Consider the following 17321-nt stretch of genomic DNA (forward strand, 5'->3'; position numbering starts at 1 on the left):
TGCTGCCTGCAACTGATTTCTGTCTGCACTATGTAAACCTGCGTTAGAGCAGAGAGTGAGATGGGGCTCCAGAGCACACTTGGTGTTCTTTATGTATTTCTGCTAAATGGACTATAAATGGACACTTGGTGCTCAGCAGAGATTCCAAAGAAAACCAAGATATTTCCGTCAACTGTGGAATGACAGCGTAAATTTTAAGAGTTGGATTGTTTGATTTCATTGCTGGAGCAAATTGTAAGGAAGCTAATCTATAGATTTTGATTAGGCATTAACCAAATGTAAAGAAGGCAAGACCTTTTTGTAGACTTTCATCTCTGACTTATTAAAACCAGGCCAAATAATTGCTATAATGTCTTGTCTTGATGCTACAGACGCCATTTTGAGACAGTATTTTGACATTAAAAGTAAAGATTTTATTTATTCTTGAAGCAATTTTTTGGCAATACTCTTCTGCAAAATATGGAAACACTGTCAAATACAATACAATAGGATGATTTCATGTATATCAACAACTTTTTCATAATATGAGGCACAATATTTACAAAATACTGTGTGTGTACATAACACAGTATTTAAATACACAAAAAAAGTATGCAACATATTATACTCAGTGGTTTTTAGTACATTTGTCTTGTTTTTCTTATGGCTTTCTAGTGCTGCAGCTACTAAAAATTCTTCAGCAGATGTTAATTGGAGCACCAGCACTAATCTGATCTGCATGAACAATCTTTCAAAATAGAACAATGTTTAGATTATCAGAAGAATCTTCACATGTGGCTGATTTTGACAAGGGCTTTGAGTAATAAAAGGTTAAAAAATACTGAAATATTCTTTGGGTCCTTTGGAATGTCTCCTCAAGCCAGTGCCCAAATGGATTTTCCTTTCTTTACCTGCGTGCTTTATAATACTGTGAATATTTATGCAAGGTTTGCGTTTCACAGGGGTTCCTTTCACCTCTATACAAATACCTAGATGTAAAAGAAAATACATGTGACTTAGCTACTGACATTTTTATATAACTCTAAAAATAAAGTAGTTTTTATGCCATTTGTCATTCCACAAGACAAATAATGCAACCTCCATTACGTGCAACTTGCTCCCACTGACAGGCAGCGCAGGCTGCGAAGGATCGGTGGTGGGACGGCTTCTGTCTTCTCTCCAGTCTGCTTGAGCATTTGTGTATTGCTGAGGATATAAATAAGAAACACAGCTCTGCAGCACAGAAACTCTTTTATTCAGCCTAGGATTGTGTGTTAAGGTGCAAAGTGCTGCTTTTTTTTCTCAGTCTGCACATAAACCTGCGAAAACATGAGTGAGGAGTTAGGTCTTAGTGTGGACTTCATGAAGCAGTTTATTTAGTAACAAATAGTGACTGTGCAGTGCTTTGAAAAGCATCCAGCAAACATTATCTGGTTAATCCTTAGAAGATGACTATGTGAAAATGCTATACTTTGCTGCATTATTAGGTCAGTTTATTCTTGTTTATCTGTAACTAATATATCATTGTCCAGAGGATGAGAGAAATAAATAGGGGCCTAAATCATAAAGGTCTAACATGCTCCTTGGAAGACTAAGACTGAAGAATGGGAATGATAAAGTTGGCATTTTAGTAATAAATGGAGGAGCAGCTACTCCTGAAGATCTGGAAATGTGAAGATATGTTGTCAAAACCAAGAAGTGATGTGCATTAGAAGAAGCTAGTTCTGATACTTTTGTAGGCCTCAAAACAGTTTTGTTTTCTGTGACAAAGCCGACAAGCATCAGATGTATGCTGTCAAAAAAAGGAAAGTGCTGAGAGTTTCAAATCTACCTAAAATGCAAAAGTGTAACCAAAAGAAACCCACACACAAACGAACAAACCAGAACACAGAGCAAAAAATAATACTCTCATTAAAAATTCAGAAAAGGCAGTGTTTGAATATATTTCAAGAACAGGCCTGGAAAGGATACTGGGAAATAAAAACTGACCAATGGAAAAAATCCAGAAGAATGGGAGGGAACAAACTGCAGGAGAGCAAACAAAGCTGTGCAGCCCAGAGGAGAAAGAAAATTATCCTGAAGATGGTTTTTTTTTCATTCCTTATGCCTTCTTCCTAACTCAGGACATTTAACTTCTGCCTTTGCAGCATCACTCCGCAGGACACTGGTGGGGAGCTGCAAGAATGTGTCTCTGGTCCACAGCTCCTTGCAGCAGATGGCTTCCAACAGCAGCTTCCTTGGCTGAACCTTCCTCTCACTTTTGAAGAGGAAGTCTGTTGCTTGATGCTTCGTGATCTGGATCCAAAGCTACTAAGTGACAGCAGTGATCCAGCTGCAGCTCCTACCACTCCGTGCTGTCTGCCTGGAACCTGTTTAATTTCCAGCAGCGTGAAAGAGGGATTAAAAATGTATCACTTGTTATTGAACACAGGAATTTGCAGACCTCATGTCATTTTATCACATTATTCCAAACAGCTGAGCAGATACATTAGCATAAACTCTATTTTATTGTTTCTTCACAATGAGCAACCAGACTTGTTTTTTATACACTCTGTTTTAATGCTTTTCTGTGCAGATGATCCTGTTTCTCCATATACAAGCTGGTTATTGAATATTGTTGAAACCAAACAGCCACATCCCCTGCCTATGCCTTACAATGGAGGATGTTGGGCACCCCTTGTGGACTACCTCCCAGAAACCATCACACCCCGGGGACCCCTTCATAGGTGAGCAGTTTCGCATTCTGACATCTCAGACAGTGAGATTCTTCCTCTTACTGGTTGACTCAACACCAGTCCAACTGTCCCACCACTCAGAACATCTAAAAATCATATGTTCAATTTCTATTGATTTCCAGTGCTAAAACGAACATGCAATGAAGGCTTGCAGTTCTACCAGAAAGCCTATTTGCAATGTAGGACATCACCTTTTGATAAGAATGACACTGAAGAAATCACTAAAACAGAAAAGAAAAATTTGTCTTTCCCAAGCCTTTGTGGCTGTTATTCATAGCACTTTTTCTTCCTTGATCTTCTCTTCTAACTAGGCTATGCATATCCTGAAGTTCCGCTTTTACATAATTTGACAGTAACAGCATCCTTTTCAGTAATGGGTACTTACCTGCCTAATACTGTAACTGAAGTGCTTCAGGATCAATCATACTGAGAAGAAACACTGCAAATTTGAAAATGTAGAGACTGTTTATTTCTTCAGAAATAGCCACCATGTTACTGTTTTCCCATCTCCAAGAGGTTTCAGACTGACACTGTGATTTAATTTCCAGGTGCAATATTGCTGTCATCTTCATGACTGAGATGGTAGTAGATCACAGTGTGAGAGAAGACTGGGCTCTTCACCTCCCTTTATTGCTACATGCTCTCTTTTTAGGTAAGACCAACAGAACAAGAAATAAAGTATAAATGTACTCCTGTCCTTTTAGTATAGTTTTGCTGAAGCCATGGAGTTGTGTTTCTTATATATTTTTAATTGTTTCCTAAAAAAAAAAAAAAGTCTGAGGCAATTACAGTCTGTGAATGTCTCAAACCTTTGAAGCTTTTGAATGTTTCAGCCGATTTCAGCCAAATTTGAGAGGTGGTCAGAAATTCGAAGGTGATTGACATCCTAAAATATCTCTGAAATAAAACAGATACCCCTGCTGTGAGAAAAGCAAGTGCAACTCAGCCTTCATGCAGTTCAGTTTGTGATGGGCAGCTGTGCAGTCAGCACGTGCCTGGAACACACACACTAGTGCTGTCTCTTGCCTTTGCAAAAATGTTGTGTAAGAGAGATGAAATTATTATGTGGCAGAGATAGTGAAGGTAGGACACAGATCACTGGAAAGTAAGCTTCATTAATTTAGCTGTTAATGTCATCCCTTATATACTTGAGCATAGAGGCACTGCTTTTTCCTCACTGCTGCATCTGTTCTTGACTGTAACACAAGTCAACTGGAGGGTGATACCTTCCTTATCCTGCCACTTAACATTATGGAAAGTCAGTGGCCCTGTTTTTTAGCACACAAGAGCATTTAGCATTATAAAGCCATTCACTAGCTTTCATATTTGTGACACAGCTAGACACTTGTGAAATAAATTAATTATAACTGGAGGTCACAGTCTACTTCTCATTCAGTCACCATAGTTACCAGCAAGTCTATTCACCTGCGATCTGGGAAGAGTCTATTGTTCAGCAGGCAGAAAAGATTAAGTTGAGAGGTTACAGCACAGTGGTAGAACATACATTGTATACTTCAGTATATAGTTGAAGAAGATACCTCATTCTCCTTTTCTACTACTCTGTTACCAACTGTTCTGTTTGGAATTTTTTTATGAAATAGGGTTTTTTGAAAATGCACACTTATCAAATACTCAAGTTTTGTATATTAATACATTGATTTCAACAAACTTCTAATGAAACACAAGAATAACAGCCAGAACCGTGTTGGATGGTGCTTCCAGGGTCAGTTTCAATGTGACATTTCACATGTATTCTTCACTTCAAAGATAAATCTATGTTGTGGCTGCCCACAACATTTTTTAATTTTTTTTCTTTATATTGTTGTGAACATTCAAGTGTAAGAGGGAGCTGAAAGAACTGGATAAGTGTATGAATCAAATCAATAAGCATCAACTGATAAACAACATCTTTAGTATGACTTGTAACAAGTCTGAGAAAAATGGTTCTTACAGTTAGCAGTTCTCCCAAGTGAATAACTTAAGACAGGAGTAGTATGCAGCAGGGTGGCCACTTCAGTTAAGATGGCTTTAAGGAGCCATCAGAGAGACAAGTAAATATACATGAGCAGAAACAGAGTTAAGATTTTTGATCATCTTTACTGATTTGTTCATGCAATAATGTTTCAACATTACATTATTTAATAAGAAATAAACAGAAAATTATTAATACTTGTTGATACAGTCCCTTGGCTAAGAATTCTCAGTTCTCAAATGAGAAATTAAAAGCTAAATGTAACTGGTAACTAAATGAAACTGGTTTAGTGGTAACTAAAATGAGATCATAACCTCCAGGCTTCAACTTTCCTTTCTCTAGAGTTATCATACCTCCTCTGGAAAAATTTTTCATATTTTATAGTAGACCTCTGTTGTGATGGCTTAAGGAAATTATGCTACACCTGTTGGCCAAAGGTGATTGAAAATGAAATATATCTGTCCTGTTGGAGTGTGAGCAGGGAGATGCATCTGACTGAAAAAAGAAACTGGAAACTGGTATGGTGGCTAGCTGGAGAGCCTGTATCTTTCCATTTACTGGAAGGAGTGAGAAAACACTAAAACAAAAGAATTTTGCCATGGATGCGTTTAATAGTCTATTGGATGGTTTGTAATACGGATAGTGGAGAGGCAGAATCTTCTTGTGAACCCGCTTTTCTATCTCAGCAGTGTACGAAAATCACTACTGTCTAAAAACTCATTTGCAAACAGTGTAAAGTGAGTTTGGCAGCTGGTCTTCTTTGCCATGGAAATGAGTTCACATCGCAGGAAACTCAGGAACAAGTTAAAGACCGGCCCAGCACTGGACAAGCACAAAGCCTGAACTGTGCTCCTCACTTCATAGTTAGCATATCTGTGTCAATACTTTGATACAGCTCTAGGGTTTAACAGGATTTCAGTTGCAAGTGCTGCCGACATAGAATTCATTTTCAACTGAAAGAACTCTTTATATATTTTTCAATGTATGTTAGAACAGGGTAGGATGGGCTCATTATCTCCAGGCAGGTAGAAGGAAATGGAGAAAGGAGAATAGAAGCAGAAACCTGAAGAAGCTGAAAAAGAGGTGTACAGGTTGACCGTGGTCCTTTTGGAAGAGGCTATGGGCAGATGAATAAGACCAAAGATCACAGAACCTCCAAAGACCTGCCCATAGGAGCCAAAGACACATTGGCCAGTCTATAGCAGTACAAACAGCTTCATTTTTGCAGGCCAGACAAGAACTCTGTGACTGGAGTATATTGGTAAAAACCTGACTTGAAAGACCTATAGGCTGGTGCCACTTAAAGAAGGAGCTGCTTTTTAAAGAGGAAATATCCTGAGAAGAGAGAAACTAAAGAAGATACAAAGTTTTCAGCACTGAAACTGCCCATCAGTAGAAAAAAGTGTTTGTAAATATCCTGGAAGATACTGAAAGAATCAAAAAGAGATTACTACCACAGAGTGCAGTAGTGCAGTTTATTTTACAAACATCTGTTTCATTTATGTTTGTAATTTGTGATTTATTCAGGTTGTGTTAACATTTCACAAACAGCGGTAGTGCTAACCAGATCAGAGCCTTTCAGTGCTAGACCTTCAGTTTCAGTTCTGCACCCTGAGCTAGTGGCTAAGTTCTCATGCTATTCACTGGTAGTGAAAGTTCCTTTTTAAGGGATTTTGTTTCTCAGTTCCTTTCGTAATAAATTAGTATCTACCTCTTACAGTTTGTACTCTTTGTAAAGCTGATGTCTGTGCAAGAAAGCCAGATACTGAGGTAAGCAGTGTAATTACAACAACCACCACCAAGAATTTCTCATCTTTAGACGTTTTCCAGCCCTGTCAAATTAACACTGCAGTGAGAAAGAATACATAAAGTTTCATTGCCATACATTGCTCTGTACCTCCTGTATGGGACCTCAGTCTAGAAACTAAATATACACATACATTTGAAGTGAAAACACTAGTAACTGTATCCAGTAATACTGCGTCTTTTGTTTGTTTGCGCTGTTGCCATGAGCTGCCTTGGAATTTTTGCTATTTCTGGAATGTGAACTCCTTTGTTATTACTTTGTATTCAGTGATTGCTGTAACCTTTTATTTTAGGTCTTGACCATTACCGCCCCGAGGTCTTTGAACACAGTAAAAAGTTACTACTTCACCTTTTGATTGCATTATCTTGCAATAGCAACTATCAAGCCATTGCATCGGTGCTTCTTCAGACGAGAGAGATGAATGAGACCAAGACTCTGACAGTACAACCAGCATACTTACCTGAGTATCTTTATACAGGTAATAAAGCACAAGAAAAAAAGAACATAGCATTATACCATGTGGTTTTTGACAGCAGGATGTCAAGGTTACTTTCCTAAAATGTAACAGTTTTGATACATTAAAGTAGTAAAGTGGCAAATATGAACAGTTCCCATTAATATTAATTGCATGGGAACTACCCTAGAGATGCACCCAAGTTATTACTAGATAACTTTTAATGGTAGTGAGAAGCTATCTGGCGTGAGGCAAAATGCGTAATGTAGAATTTTAAACATTAATATGCATTTAGGAACTATCAGTTTGAAGGATAACCCAAACTAGAGCAGAAAGTACTTGATAATACTTGCATTTCCATTTCTAATACCTATTTTTCCCCCCTTTGGAATAATGAGAATTCTGCTTAGAACAGTGAATTTGCCTGTCCTTACATCCTTTTTGTGCTTCTCCCTCAGGGAGCCAAGAATAGTTTAAATGAGGGCAATCACTCCTCAACCTTCAAAAGATATTAATAAGTAATTTCAACACAGGAAGAGCAGCAAGAATATGCAGCTCAGATTTTCCATTATTAAGATAAAATTCACATTATATACACCCTCTTTTATATCACAGATACACTTAATTTCTGTCCTGAAATCTGCTTCTGCATTAGGAGGCTTATTTCAGACCTCTGCTGAGATGAGTGTTCTCTTAACTTTTAGCAATTCACTTGTTTTTAAGGAGTCGGTTGGGAAGTTTGTAGAAAGCGGCTAGCTAGATTTACAGTTGTCATGTTATATTACTAAACTCAAGTGTACTGTTGAGATTTGAAGGAATCACAGAATCAGTGTGGAGTTACGGAGACAGGATGAGTTGTCTGGGAGAGGGTGAGGAACTTTATCGTACAGTGAGAAATGAAAAGGAAAGATTATCAGATTAGTGGTATTTCCGTGGTTCTTTAGGAATATAACCAAAAGTAGTAGATAGTTTTGCTTTATAAAGAATATTACTTAAAAACTGATTATTATTTTTTATGAGAAAACAATTAATTTAAATTAATCAGAAGAAGGGATAGGTATTTCAGATTAATTAATTACTTAGTTTTGCCATTGGGGTTTCATTCTGAATAATGCCTGTGCAAAATTACCTCACATGTGAATTTCCTGAGTTGTGTAGATCTCTTTTCCAATGAATGTCCATGAATTATTAAATACAGAATAAAGTTCTTACATTAAAATTATATTGTTGCTTCTCTGCCAAAGTGAAAAATTGTTTTCATTCCCATGTCTGAAAAATATGATTGATACCCTGTGTCTGAGCCTCTTAAGTCCAAGAAGTTATCAAAACTTTGTGTTTGGACTCTTTTTTGAGCAGCTAATATAAAGAGTGAGAGTGTGGGCGAGTAGCTATTCCAAAGAATCCTAATTGAAAATACTTAGGCTCAGGTTCGTTCCATATAATGTCAGGCAACTAAATTAAGAGTCTCCTGACCTGCAATGGATTTCGCCAGCAGAGAGGCCCCTCCTGTTCCCAGTCTTCTCGCAAGGCCAGTTTTTGTGCTGTAAGATACAGCCTAGGATGACGGGCAGTCTAACCTTTAGAAAACAGGTCTTAGTTTCTAATTGTAACTCTGTAGTTGTGTGGCAAACTTTTGATCTAGCAGAACTCTTACTCAGATGTTTAATATTAATGCTGAAAGCACTTAGTATGAGTAGTCTAGTGCTTACAGTTCCTACAGGTGTTGAACTGAAGCCTTAAATGTTTGTGTCTTGCTTTCCATTACATTTGTAAAATTAGGACAACATCATTGTTCTAAAAATTCCACCCTGCAGAGGTTTTTTCCTCATCAGACTAGCCCAGAGAAGCAAGCAGAACTTTGCATCCACATAGCCAGCTTCAGAATTCACTTTACAAGAAGCCATACTTCTGAATGGAAAATGCCCTGAAACATTTGGTTTTCAACAGTAGAAGCAAATATCTCTACTTCAATATTTTTCATTTTATATTGGAATCTGCATGTTCAGAAACACAGTACCATGGTTACTCCCATCGGCATTTGAGGGTGGTTGTGTTCTGCAGGTTCTTCCCCTTTCTCCAGACAGAAGGTTTCTGCTGCTGACTCTGAAAAGAGCTGCTTTGGGATACTTTTGTCCATAATGCTGGCGCGATGGTGCGTTCTGGCTTTATCTCCTCCCTTTCTGCTGGCAGGTGGCTTTGACTTTCTGCGGGAATACCAGTCGTCTCCGGTGCCAGACTCCGGCCTGAGCTCCAGCTCCACCTCCTCCAGTATCAGCCTGGGAGGCAGCAGTGGGAATCTCCCACAGATTACACAAGAGGTCGAGGACATGGACACTGCTGCTGAAACAGATGAGAAAGCAAACAAATTAATTGAGTTTCTGACAACCAGGTAACGGAGATAAGCAGAAGTTACGTTCATACTCAAAACACATATTTTCCATGTCTTCTCTACAATTATCTGTAGCAACTTAAAAGACTCAAAGGAGAATGACTGAGCTTTCATAGTAATTACAGAGTCCTGTTCCTCTTTTATTGATACCTGCAGAAGTAGGTAGGTGCTTAAAAGCATCACAGAGTCAGGAATCTTGCCTGACAGGAAAAAAATGTTTAATTGTTGGATAGTACTATGATCAACAAGGAACTAATGGAAGAATACAATTATTATAAAATTAGATAGGAAGTGTACAGGGCATGGTAAAAGGTCGTAGTGAAACTAATAGTAACTGCCAACTGCAGCCAGCAGATCCTAGGTGCAATGTTAATCTAAAACAACAGTGATTTGTTTATGCTGCTCTCTAAATAGTATAAACTACATTTTAAAAGAGAGTTTTTGTAAAATACAGCATAGGAATATTTATTTAGTTGTATTTTGCTCATAAAATTCTGTTTAGGTGCATGTTTTCCAGGCTGTGGCCCCGGAAATATCTAATTGCCTTACAGTGTAGATGTTTTAACTGATAACACTTATTTCAGATAACTCAAAAAAATTTGCACTTTGTTATGTATTTCTTTAAGGGCATTTGGTCCGCTTTGGTGCCACGAAGATATCACACCCAAAAATCAGAACACCAAGAGTGCTGAACAGCTTACGAATTTTCTGCGTCATGTCGTATCTGTATTTAAAGATTCCAAGTCAGGTAGTAAATTTTTTTCGTTTCATAACAGAACAAATATTCCCTCGAGGTCACACTGAATGTTTATCCTGTGATTTAGTAGATCTGCTTAGGCAGAAGCATGACATATTATATGTCTTAACAAGGATGTATGATACGAAACAATTGCTTTAAAAAGTCATGTTAGATTGGACTGTGGCTGGATGTTAAATCAAACATTTCTTTAAAGCAGCAGGTAGAAAGCCATTTGATTGTTTTTACCAGATAAAAACTCCTCTGTGTTCTGTTAGTAAAATACACCACAGTTACTAAGTAAATGTGCTTTTTTAAATTTTTTCTGGCAATTAAATTTTAGTGTTAATTTATTATGCTTCTAGAGCTTAGGAAATGTACTGCTTGTATTTTGAAAACCAACACAGTCACTAACTAAATGTCTTCCAAGATCAAAGCAGAGTGCAGCATCAGTATTTATATTTAAGATCTTATCCAAATCCTACTGAAGCTAATAGAAAGACTTCTCATTCAGCTGGGCTGTAGGTTTGGGAGCATTCAGAAGTTACTGTACTGCTGCCAGCAAGAACAGTGGATGGCTTGAAAGTTTGTCCAGGAATTGTGAAAAAAATTAAATCAGATGAAGAATTTCATGGTTTTGTTGACAAACATTTGCAGACTCAGAATATTTGTTTTGCAGTTTATTTTCTTACATTCTGTGTGAAATAAATGTAAACAGTGGGAAATTCTCCCTACCAAGACATTTCTGCATCTCCAGTTCTCACAGGGTTTGCAGGATACAGTGCAGTGCATTATCCTCCCCACAGTGTTGGTTCAGCCTGTTTATGACCCACAGGAAAGTCGGACATTTAAAAAAAAATATGACATACTATTCTTTTGCTTAGGTTTTCATTTGGAGCAGCACCTGAGTGAAGTTGCTCTGCAAACAGCTCTCTCAAGCTCTTCAAGACATTATGCAGGTCGCTCTTTCCAGATCTTCAGGGCCCTAAAGCAGCCCCTTTCAGCACATGCGTTGTCTGACCTCCTGTCCAGATTGGTGGAAGTTATTGGAGAGCATGGAGATGAGATTCAGGTATGCATGTGTACTTGTATGTAATGCTTCTTAGTACTGTTCATTTAATATATACCTGATTTAAAATTATCGTTTTAACAAGGTGTTCTGGAGTCAAGTGATGCGAAGTAGAATGTGGCCTTCAAAAAGGTTAACTCTGAGTTTACTGGATCCATAGGTACCTTATCAAAGCCTTCATCAGGTTGTTGCAGTCTTATCTAGCTCTAAAGAGAACAACTAGAAAACATCTGGTAAATGTCATTCAAAACAAAATCTTTGTGATGACCATTTTTTCCCTTTTCACATCTTGAATTTGTGTTTAAGGATCACATCGTCCTATCTGCTGAAGTAATTTGATAATGTGAAGTAGACACCACCTCATTTCTGAAAAGTTAACATATTTTGGAATAAAGAAATCCACACCATCCATAACAATACAAAAATTACACTGACCTAATTTGATCCAATCCTCTCTTAGTGAACTATGATGTTCACTTGATTTAGCTAAATAGACTGTTCTCTCCTGAAATTTTACAGTCAGAGACTATTTCTTGCAAGAGTCAAGACTTAATAAAGAGAAGTACTAGCTCTTAATAACAAATACACTGACATCACCTCCATATTTTACTTACGTAATGAAATTGCCACAAGATGACAGTAATATTCTGTCACAACTGCTTGTGCAGAATTTAAATCAGTGACCTGCAAGTCAGAGGTTCTGTCTGCCATTGCCAGTCCCCTGGTGAGATATCTGCCCTTGCATGCCTTCATAGATCATTCAGAGGCAGAAAGTAAAACACATTTGTAGTGGCATTTTGATATTCAGGGCAGTGGCATTGATGTGAATGTTCTTTTTTCAGGAGAAATGATAGATTTTCAGTAGGTGACTGTTCTTGTTATGAACTGAAGATTTTTAAATGTTCACTATTTTGAATGTCTTTGTTGAAATGGTTATCCTCGTGCATTGATAGGGGTATGTGATGGAGGCGCTACTTACTTTGGAAGCTGCTGTGGATAATCTGTCTGACTGTTTGAAGAACAGTGATCTTTTGACAGTGTTATCACGGTAAGAGCCCGTTCTTCTTTGTCTTTTATTTTTTAGTGTCTCATGATATTCAGTGTGCCGTTCTGCAATCTGACAGCATAAAATTATTTCAGTAAGACTAAGCTCATCTGTAACCTTCAGACAACTAGACTAAGAGCACATCTCAGCCAAATTTTGCAGTAGTTGAAATAATGTTGATAGAACTAATGGAACTTTGCAAGGCATTGTAAATTCTGCCTTGCTGCCACTTGGCTATAGCTTACTTTAATATCCTTTAAAAATATTGCATTTTTTTCACCTTTCTACCATATACTTGAAGACATATCTGGGAAGAAATTTTTTTTTTTAATATTCATTTCATACAACCTGTCATTCTTAGATGAAGTATTCCCCAAAAAGTAAATGATCGTGGTTTGTTCTCCTTAACAAAACTAGGGAGAATTTTTTCCCATGTGAACATAACCCATGGATTTTGCCAGATGTGTAGACCCTCTTTGTGAAACCTTTGGCCTTAAAGTAGACCCTTGTGCGTGGAGAAAAATTGCAGACTCCTTCCATAACACAGCTGTTGACAGTACTGAGGGAGATTAATGTCTGTCTGGCTCCTAATAGCAACAACAGACTAGGGAATGTGTTTGAAAAATATCCATAAGTTACCGTGCTTTACATTCAGAACAAAAATATGAGGTTATAATTCCTGAAGCGAGGAGGCAGGGTGCAATGTATTATACTGCAATGGCAGAAGACAAGTATTGCCTTGCAGCGGAGTAGAGGTGGAGAAATACAGCTTCTGCTGTCTAAACTAAGAGCTATTTATCTTTCTTTAGTGCACATTTCAGGAAACAGCAAGATGGAGCTGAAAAGAAGAAATACTCAGAAAGCAGAGGGATGCAATATTGCAATATTCTTTACCCTGACTGTTGATTCCATAAGATCCTCTTCAAATATTATAGTACATGAGCTGAAGATGAGACCAGGGAGTCAGGAATTAGCTCTTCTCCAGAACAAACTTCCCTTACATGTATCAACAGAGCCTGTTCACCTGTACAGATAATTGATAGGGATTGTCTGGATGATCAAATGATAATCCATGAGGAGGCAGCTGTCACTGAAATTGAAAGTCCTCTACTTTATGTAAACCATCTCGGAAAGATCTTAAGATGCAGGCAAGGCAGGATGCAATGACAACAAGGTTTCTGAAGGACCTGTACTGGCAAGAACTTAGACAGCCACATGACAGATTTCTTGAGGATAATGTGGTATATTTGTGGTTCTGTTTAAGACACGCTGTTTTTCCTGCCCACAGTTCTAACATTAGCCAGTAAGTCATTGTGTATTTGCATGCCAGCTGTGCCAAGTTCAGGGTTTGCTTCACTGATGAAGGCATCCTAAAGACCAAAATTGTGTGCAGTTCCACCACTGCTCTGTTATATGTGCATTTCCACAAGTCACTTCACAGTTCTGTATCTCCTGTCCCCACATTGTTCGCACCTCTCTAGACTGTAGGTGATCCTGCTCTGGTTTGGTGCAGTGCCACATGAACATCACTTCAGTCATGTCTATGGTCACTTCTGGGAAAAAAAATAGACAACAGGCTGCAATAGGCAGTGTGGTGTGTTACTTTTCCTATTTAAATATTTATTTACAGTTTGATTAATACTTAACTTGCATCCAATATGTGCATGTTTCAAGCTATGCATTCACACACTGCAATGTATGTTATATATTTTTGGTTCAGTTCATCTTCACCGGATTTAACATCGAGCACCAAACTGACTGCAAACCGGAAGAGCACGGGACAGCTGAACGTGAACCCTGCAAGTGGTAACACAGCCACTGCTGAACGAAGCCGGCATCAGAGGAGCTTCTCTGTACCCAAAAAGTTTGGAGATGTGGACAAGTCCTCGGACCCACCACGCAGTGCCACACTAGACAGAATTCAGGCGTGCACCCAGCAAGGGCTGTCCTCTAAAACCAGGAGTTCATCATCTCTAAAGGACAGTCTCACTGACCCATCCCATATCAACAATCCAACCAACCTACTGGCCACCATCTTCTGGGTTGCTGTGGCTTTGATGGAATCAGATTTTGAGTTTGAGTATCTAATGGCTTTACGGTTACTGAATAAACTTCTGGCTCATTTGCCACTAGATAAAGCTGAAAACCGGGAGAAGTTGGAGAAGTTGCAAGGGCAGCTGAAGTGGGCAGACTTCTCAGGGCTTCAGCAGCTGCTCCTGAAAGGATTCACCTCCCTGACTACCACTGATCTCACACTACAGCTCTTTAGTTTGCTGACACCAGTGTCTCGAATATCCATGGTGGATTCCTCTCAAGCTATAGGTAAAACCAATATGCTTTCCTCTCTTACAGTTTGTTTCTTTGTCATTTGATTAAGCTATCCACACAAAACCAAAAATGGTGGTTTTTCTTTCTCTTCTAATAAGGTACTTTTGCTTTGAGTTGGGCCAGCTTTTTGGAAATTGCATAGCAATTTAACATGTTTCTGAAAAGTGAATCTATTGTACAAGAAGATTTTGAGGAAGAGTGGTCATGTATTATTTCACATTTCATTTCTAGTGCTTAGCAGTGTATAAAATTTCTAAATGCTCACAAAATATACATAAGAAAATACTGTCAGATTTTCTAGAACCTATTTTGGCCAGGTTTTCCATTGAATCATTTTCAAAATATTGCAAAATATTTTATTTTAAATTAGTGCTTCGGGAGTTTTCTCCTAGAAATAGAAATACTGAAAACTCGTATACAGTGTTTTAGATAAACTACAATAGCACATTAGTGAGTGAGGATAGAGTCTTGGGTTATAGGAAAATAAGGTAACATTTTGAAATTCCCAATTATTGAGTTGAGGTTGTGACCACTTCTTAATTTTATTTCTCAAAGAGAGTTTCTGTATTGTTCCAGATATTTACTCCTCTGTTTCTCAGAAACCCAGATATTAAGACAACAGTGCAGGCTTTACAACTAATTCACAACAAGCTTAGACACTGAGTAAGGGGATGAATGCCACGAGCAGCCTGCCCATCTCTAAGCACCTATGTGGTGCCTGTACTGGGCAGATCACACATGGGCTGTAACAGTAACATCTGGAGGTGTCTTCTTCTTTTCCCTGGGTATAGAGGAAGCCAAGGGAAATTACACCCCTAACTTAGGCAGCTTGTTTAATTGTGTAGAGCAAGAGGTAACGAATGCTTAGAAAGATATTTTCATAGGTCAGATTCTTTCTTTACAAAAAGCAGATTGTGTCCACATACAATTTCTCGACGTCTGAGCTCCCACCTGGAAGGGAGCAGCTTTTGTTCCATTTCCCCCCTGACAGTCAATGCCTGTAGTTCATCAGCTACCTCGAGCTGTGAGTTGGTGCGGAAGAGCTGGATCCCAGCTCCAGACAGAGCCCTTATGCTCATGACAGCGACTGGCACTGGGCACTAGAGCCTTCTCCTGGCTTCCGAAACACCCATTTGAGTAGTCTCATCTGACCAGTTCTATCAGAATTTTATTTCATTATTAACTTAAGCAGTATAAAACAATGGAAGCTGTGCCTGGTAACCTGACCAAAACAGTTGTTCTTTCATCAATACTCTGAATTTCTTTTTGTGTTTTAGTAGCAGTAACAAAAATGCCACCAGTTAAGACTGTTGATAAGCTACTAAAGTGGAAAAGATAAACACAGTCTCTAACAGGAATGAAATATATACTTCTGTGAGATGTTTTATCCTGTAAATACCTGTTCATATGGCACTGTTTGCAGAAAAAGGTTCATGCTGTGTAACAGTATTGTTGCCTAAATGATACACTGCATTTTCAAATTAAGACCCCTTTAAGACAAATGTGGCATGACCAGTGACCTGAACAACTTGACAGAGTCTGTGTGAGTTTATGGCTAATGTGAAATTGAAACTGTGCCCTCCCATGAAACACCAACTTGAAGGCCATTGTGGCTGTTGCTGTCCAAAATACACATTTTGTTTTGTGTTTTCCTATTCTAGGATTCCCACTGAATGTTTTATGTCTCCTGCCCCATTTAATTCAGCATTTTGACAGCCCGAATCAGTTCTGTAAAGATATAGCCGAAAGGATTGCTCAGGTACCAAAGTTGTTTACTGTTTTGTACATGCTCAAACCCTGTAAATGCATTGCCTTGTTCTTAATATGTTTTGATATTTATATTTAATTAGGTTTGTTTGGAGGAGAAGAACCCCAAGCTATCCAATCTTGCACATGTCATGACCCTTTATAAAACACACAGCTATACAAGGGACTGTGCTACCTGGGTAAATGTGGTTTGCCGTTACCTTCATGAAGCATTTGCTGATATTACTTTGAGTATGGTTACTTATTTGGCTGAGGTAAGTTTTCAGAAACTTTTTACTGTTTTAACTCTTCTGTTGCCTAACGACCCAAAGAGCTGAAGTCTGCCTGCAGATTACTAGGGGCTTTCTGTAGCTGTTATTTACAATTAAGAGTAAAAAGCAGAAATTAGGAGAAAGGGAATCACTGTAAGAAATCAATATTTAACACTGAAACAAAAACAGCAGAGGTCTACAGGGCTGATATATCTTAAAGCAGCTTCTCTCATCAGCCAGTGCAATTTTTCACTATGAAAGAGAAAGTGGAGAACATTTATTTAGGTGCCACTGAGGAAAATAAGAGGAGGGGTTTAGGTACATAAATAAGATATCATCTGCAATGTAAGGATCTGGTTGTTGATAGAAATTTGTATGTATTCCACTAACAGTGAATGGGATCATCTTGCTGCCCAGTTTTTCCTCTGCACTCATTGCTTACTCCTAACATTTCTCACCAATGGACTACTGAGTTGTTGCAGTGTTGTTACTGAGGATCCAAGGCTCAGTTCCTCTCTTCAGCTTAGGCCATTTGATCTTCTGCCTCTTGTATCACATCAGTATCAGGACAGCATTTTCTTGTAAAGTTCTCAGATTCCTCTGCTGCAGTGAGGTGCCTTCAGCCTCCTCTCTCATCCAGGGAGAAGGCAGTTCTGTATTCATGATGCAAATTCACTCTACTTCTTTAGAGCAGCTCTGCTTTTTAGAGTGGATTCATTCTCTCCTCTGATAAAGGATATTCAGAAACTCCCCAGGCATCTCTGATACTGGCTATCCACAGATTTTCAA

At 38.4% G+C, this 17321-nt stretch overlaps 1 protein-coding gene across 11 annotated transcripts in view; it reads left to right on the forward strand.

Annotated features, from left to right (window-relative positions):
• Window positions 1–17321, forward strand: part of FRY (FRY microtubule binding protein) — a 235033-nt gene that overhangs the window by 177752 nt on the left and 39960 nt on the right. For all 11 annotated transcript variants that reach the window (XM_065051450.1, XM_065051454.1, XM_065051440.1 and 8 more), the window contains 10 exons: window positions 2555–2705; window positions 3263–3366; window positions 6786–6971; window positions 9138–9336; window positions 9963–10084; window positions 10957–11144; window positions 12095–12189; window positions 13907–14508; window positions 16176–16273; window positions 16365–16535. In XM_065051450.1, the coding sequence (XP_064907522.1) occupies window positions 2555–2705; window positions 3263–3366; window positions 6786–6971; window positions 9138–9336; window positions 9963–10084; window positions 10957–11144; window positions 12095–12189; window positions 13907–14508; window positions 16176–16273; window positions 16365–16535 (1916 nt within the window). The remainder of the gene's footprint in view (window positions 1–2554; window positions 2706–3262; window positions 3367–6785; window positions 6972–9137; window positions 9337–9962; window positions 10085–10956; window positions 11145–12094; window positions 12190–13906; window positions 14509–16175; window positions 16274–16364; window positions 16536–17321) is intronic.

The sequence above is a fragment of the Columba livia genome, chromosome 1, assembly GCF_036013475.1.
Source record: "Columba livia isolate bColLiv1 breed racing homer chromosome 1, bColLiv1.pat.W.v2, whole genome shotgun sequence".
NCBI classification, from domain to species: domain Eukaryota; kingdom Metazoa; phylum Chordata; class Aves; order Columbiformes; family Columbidae; genus Columba; species Columba livia.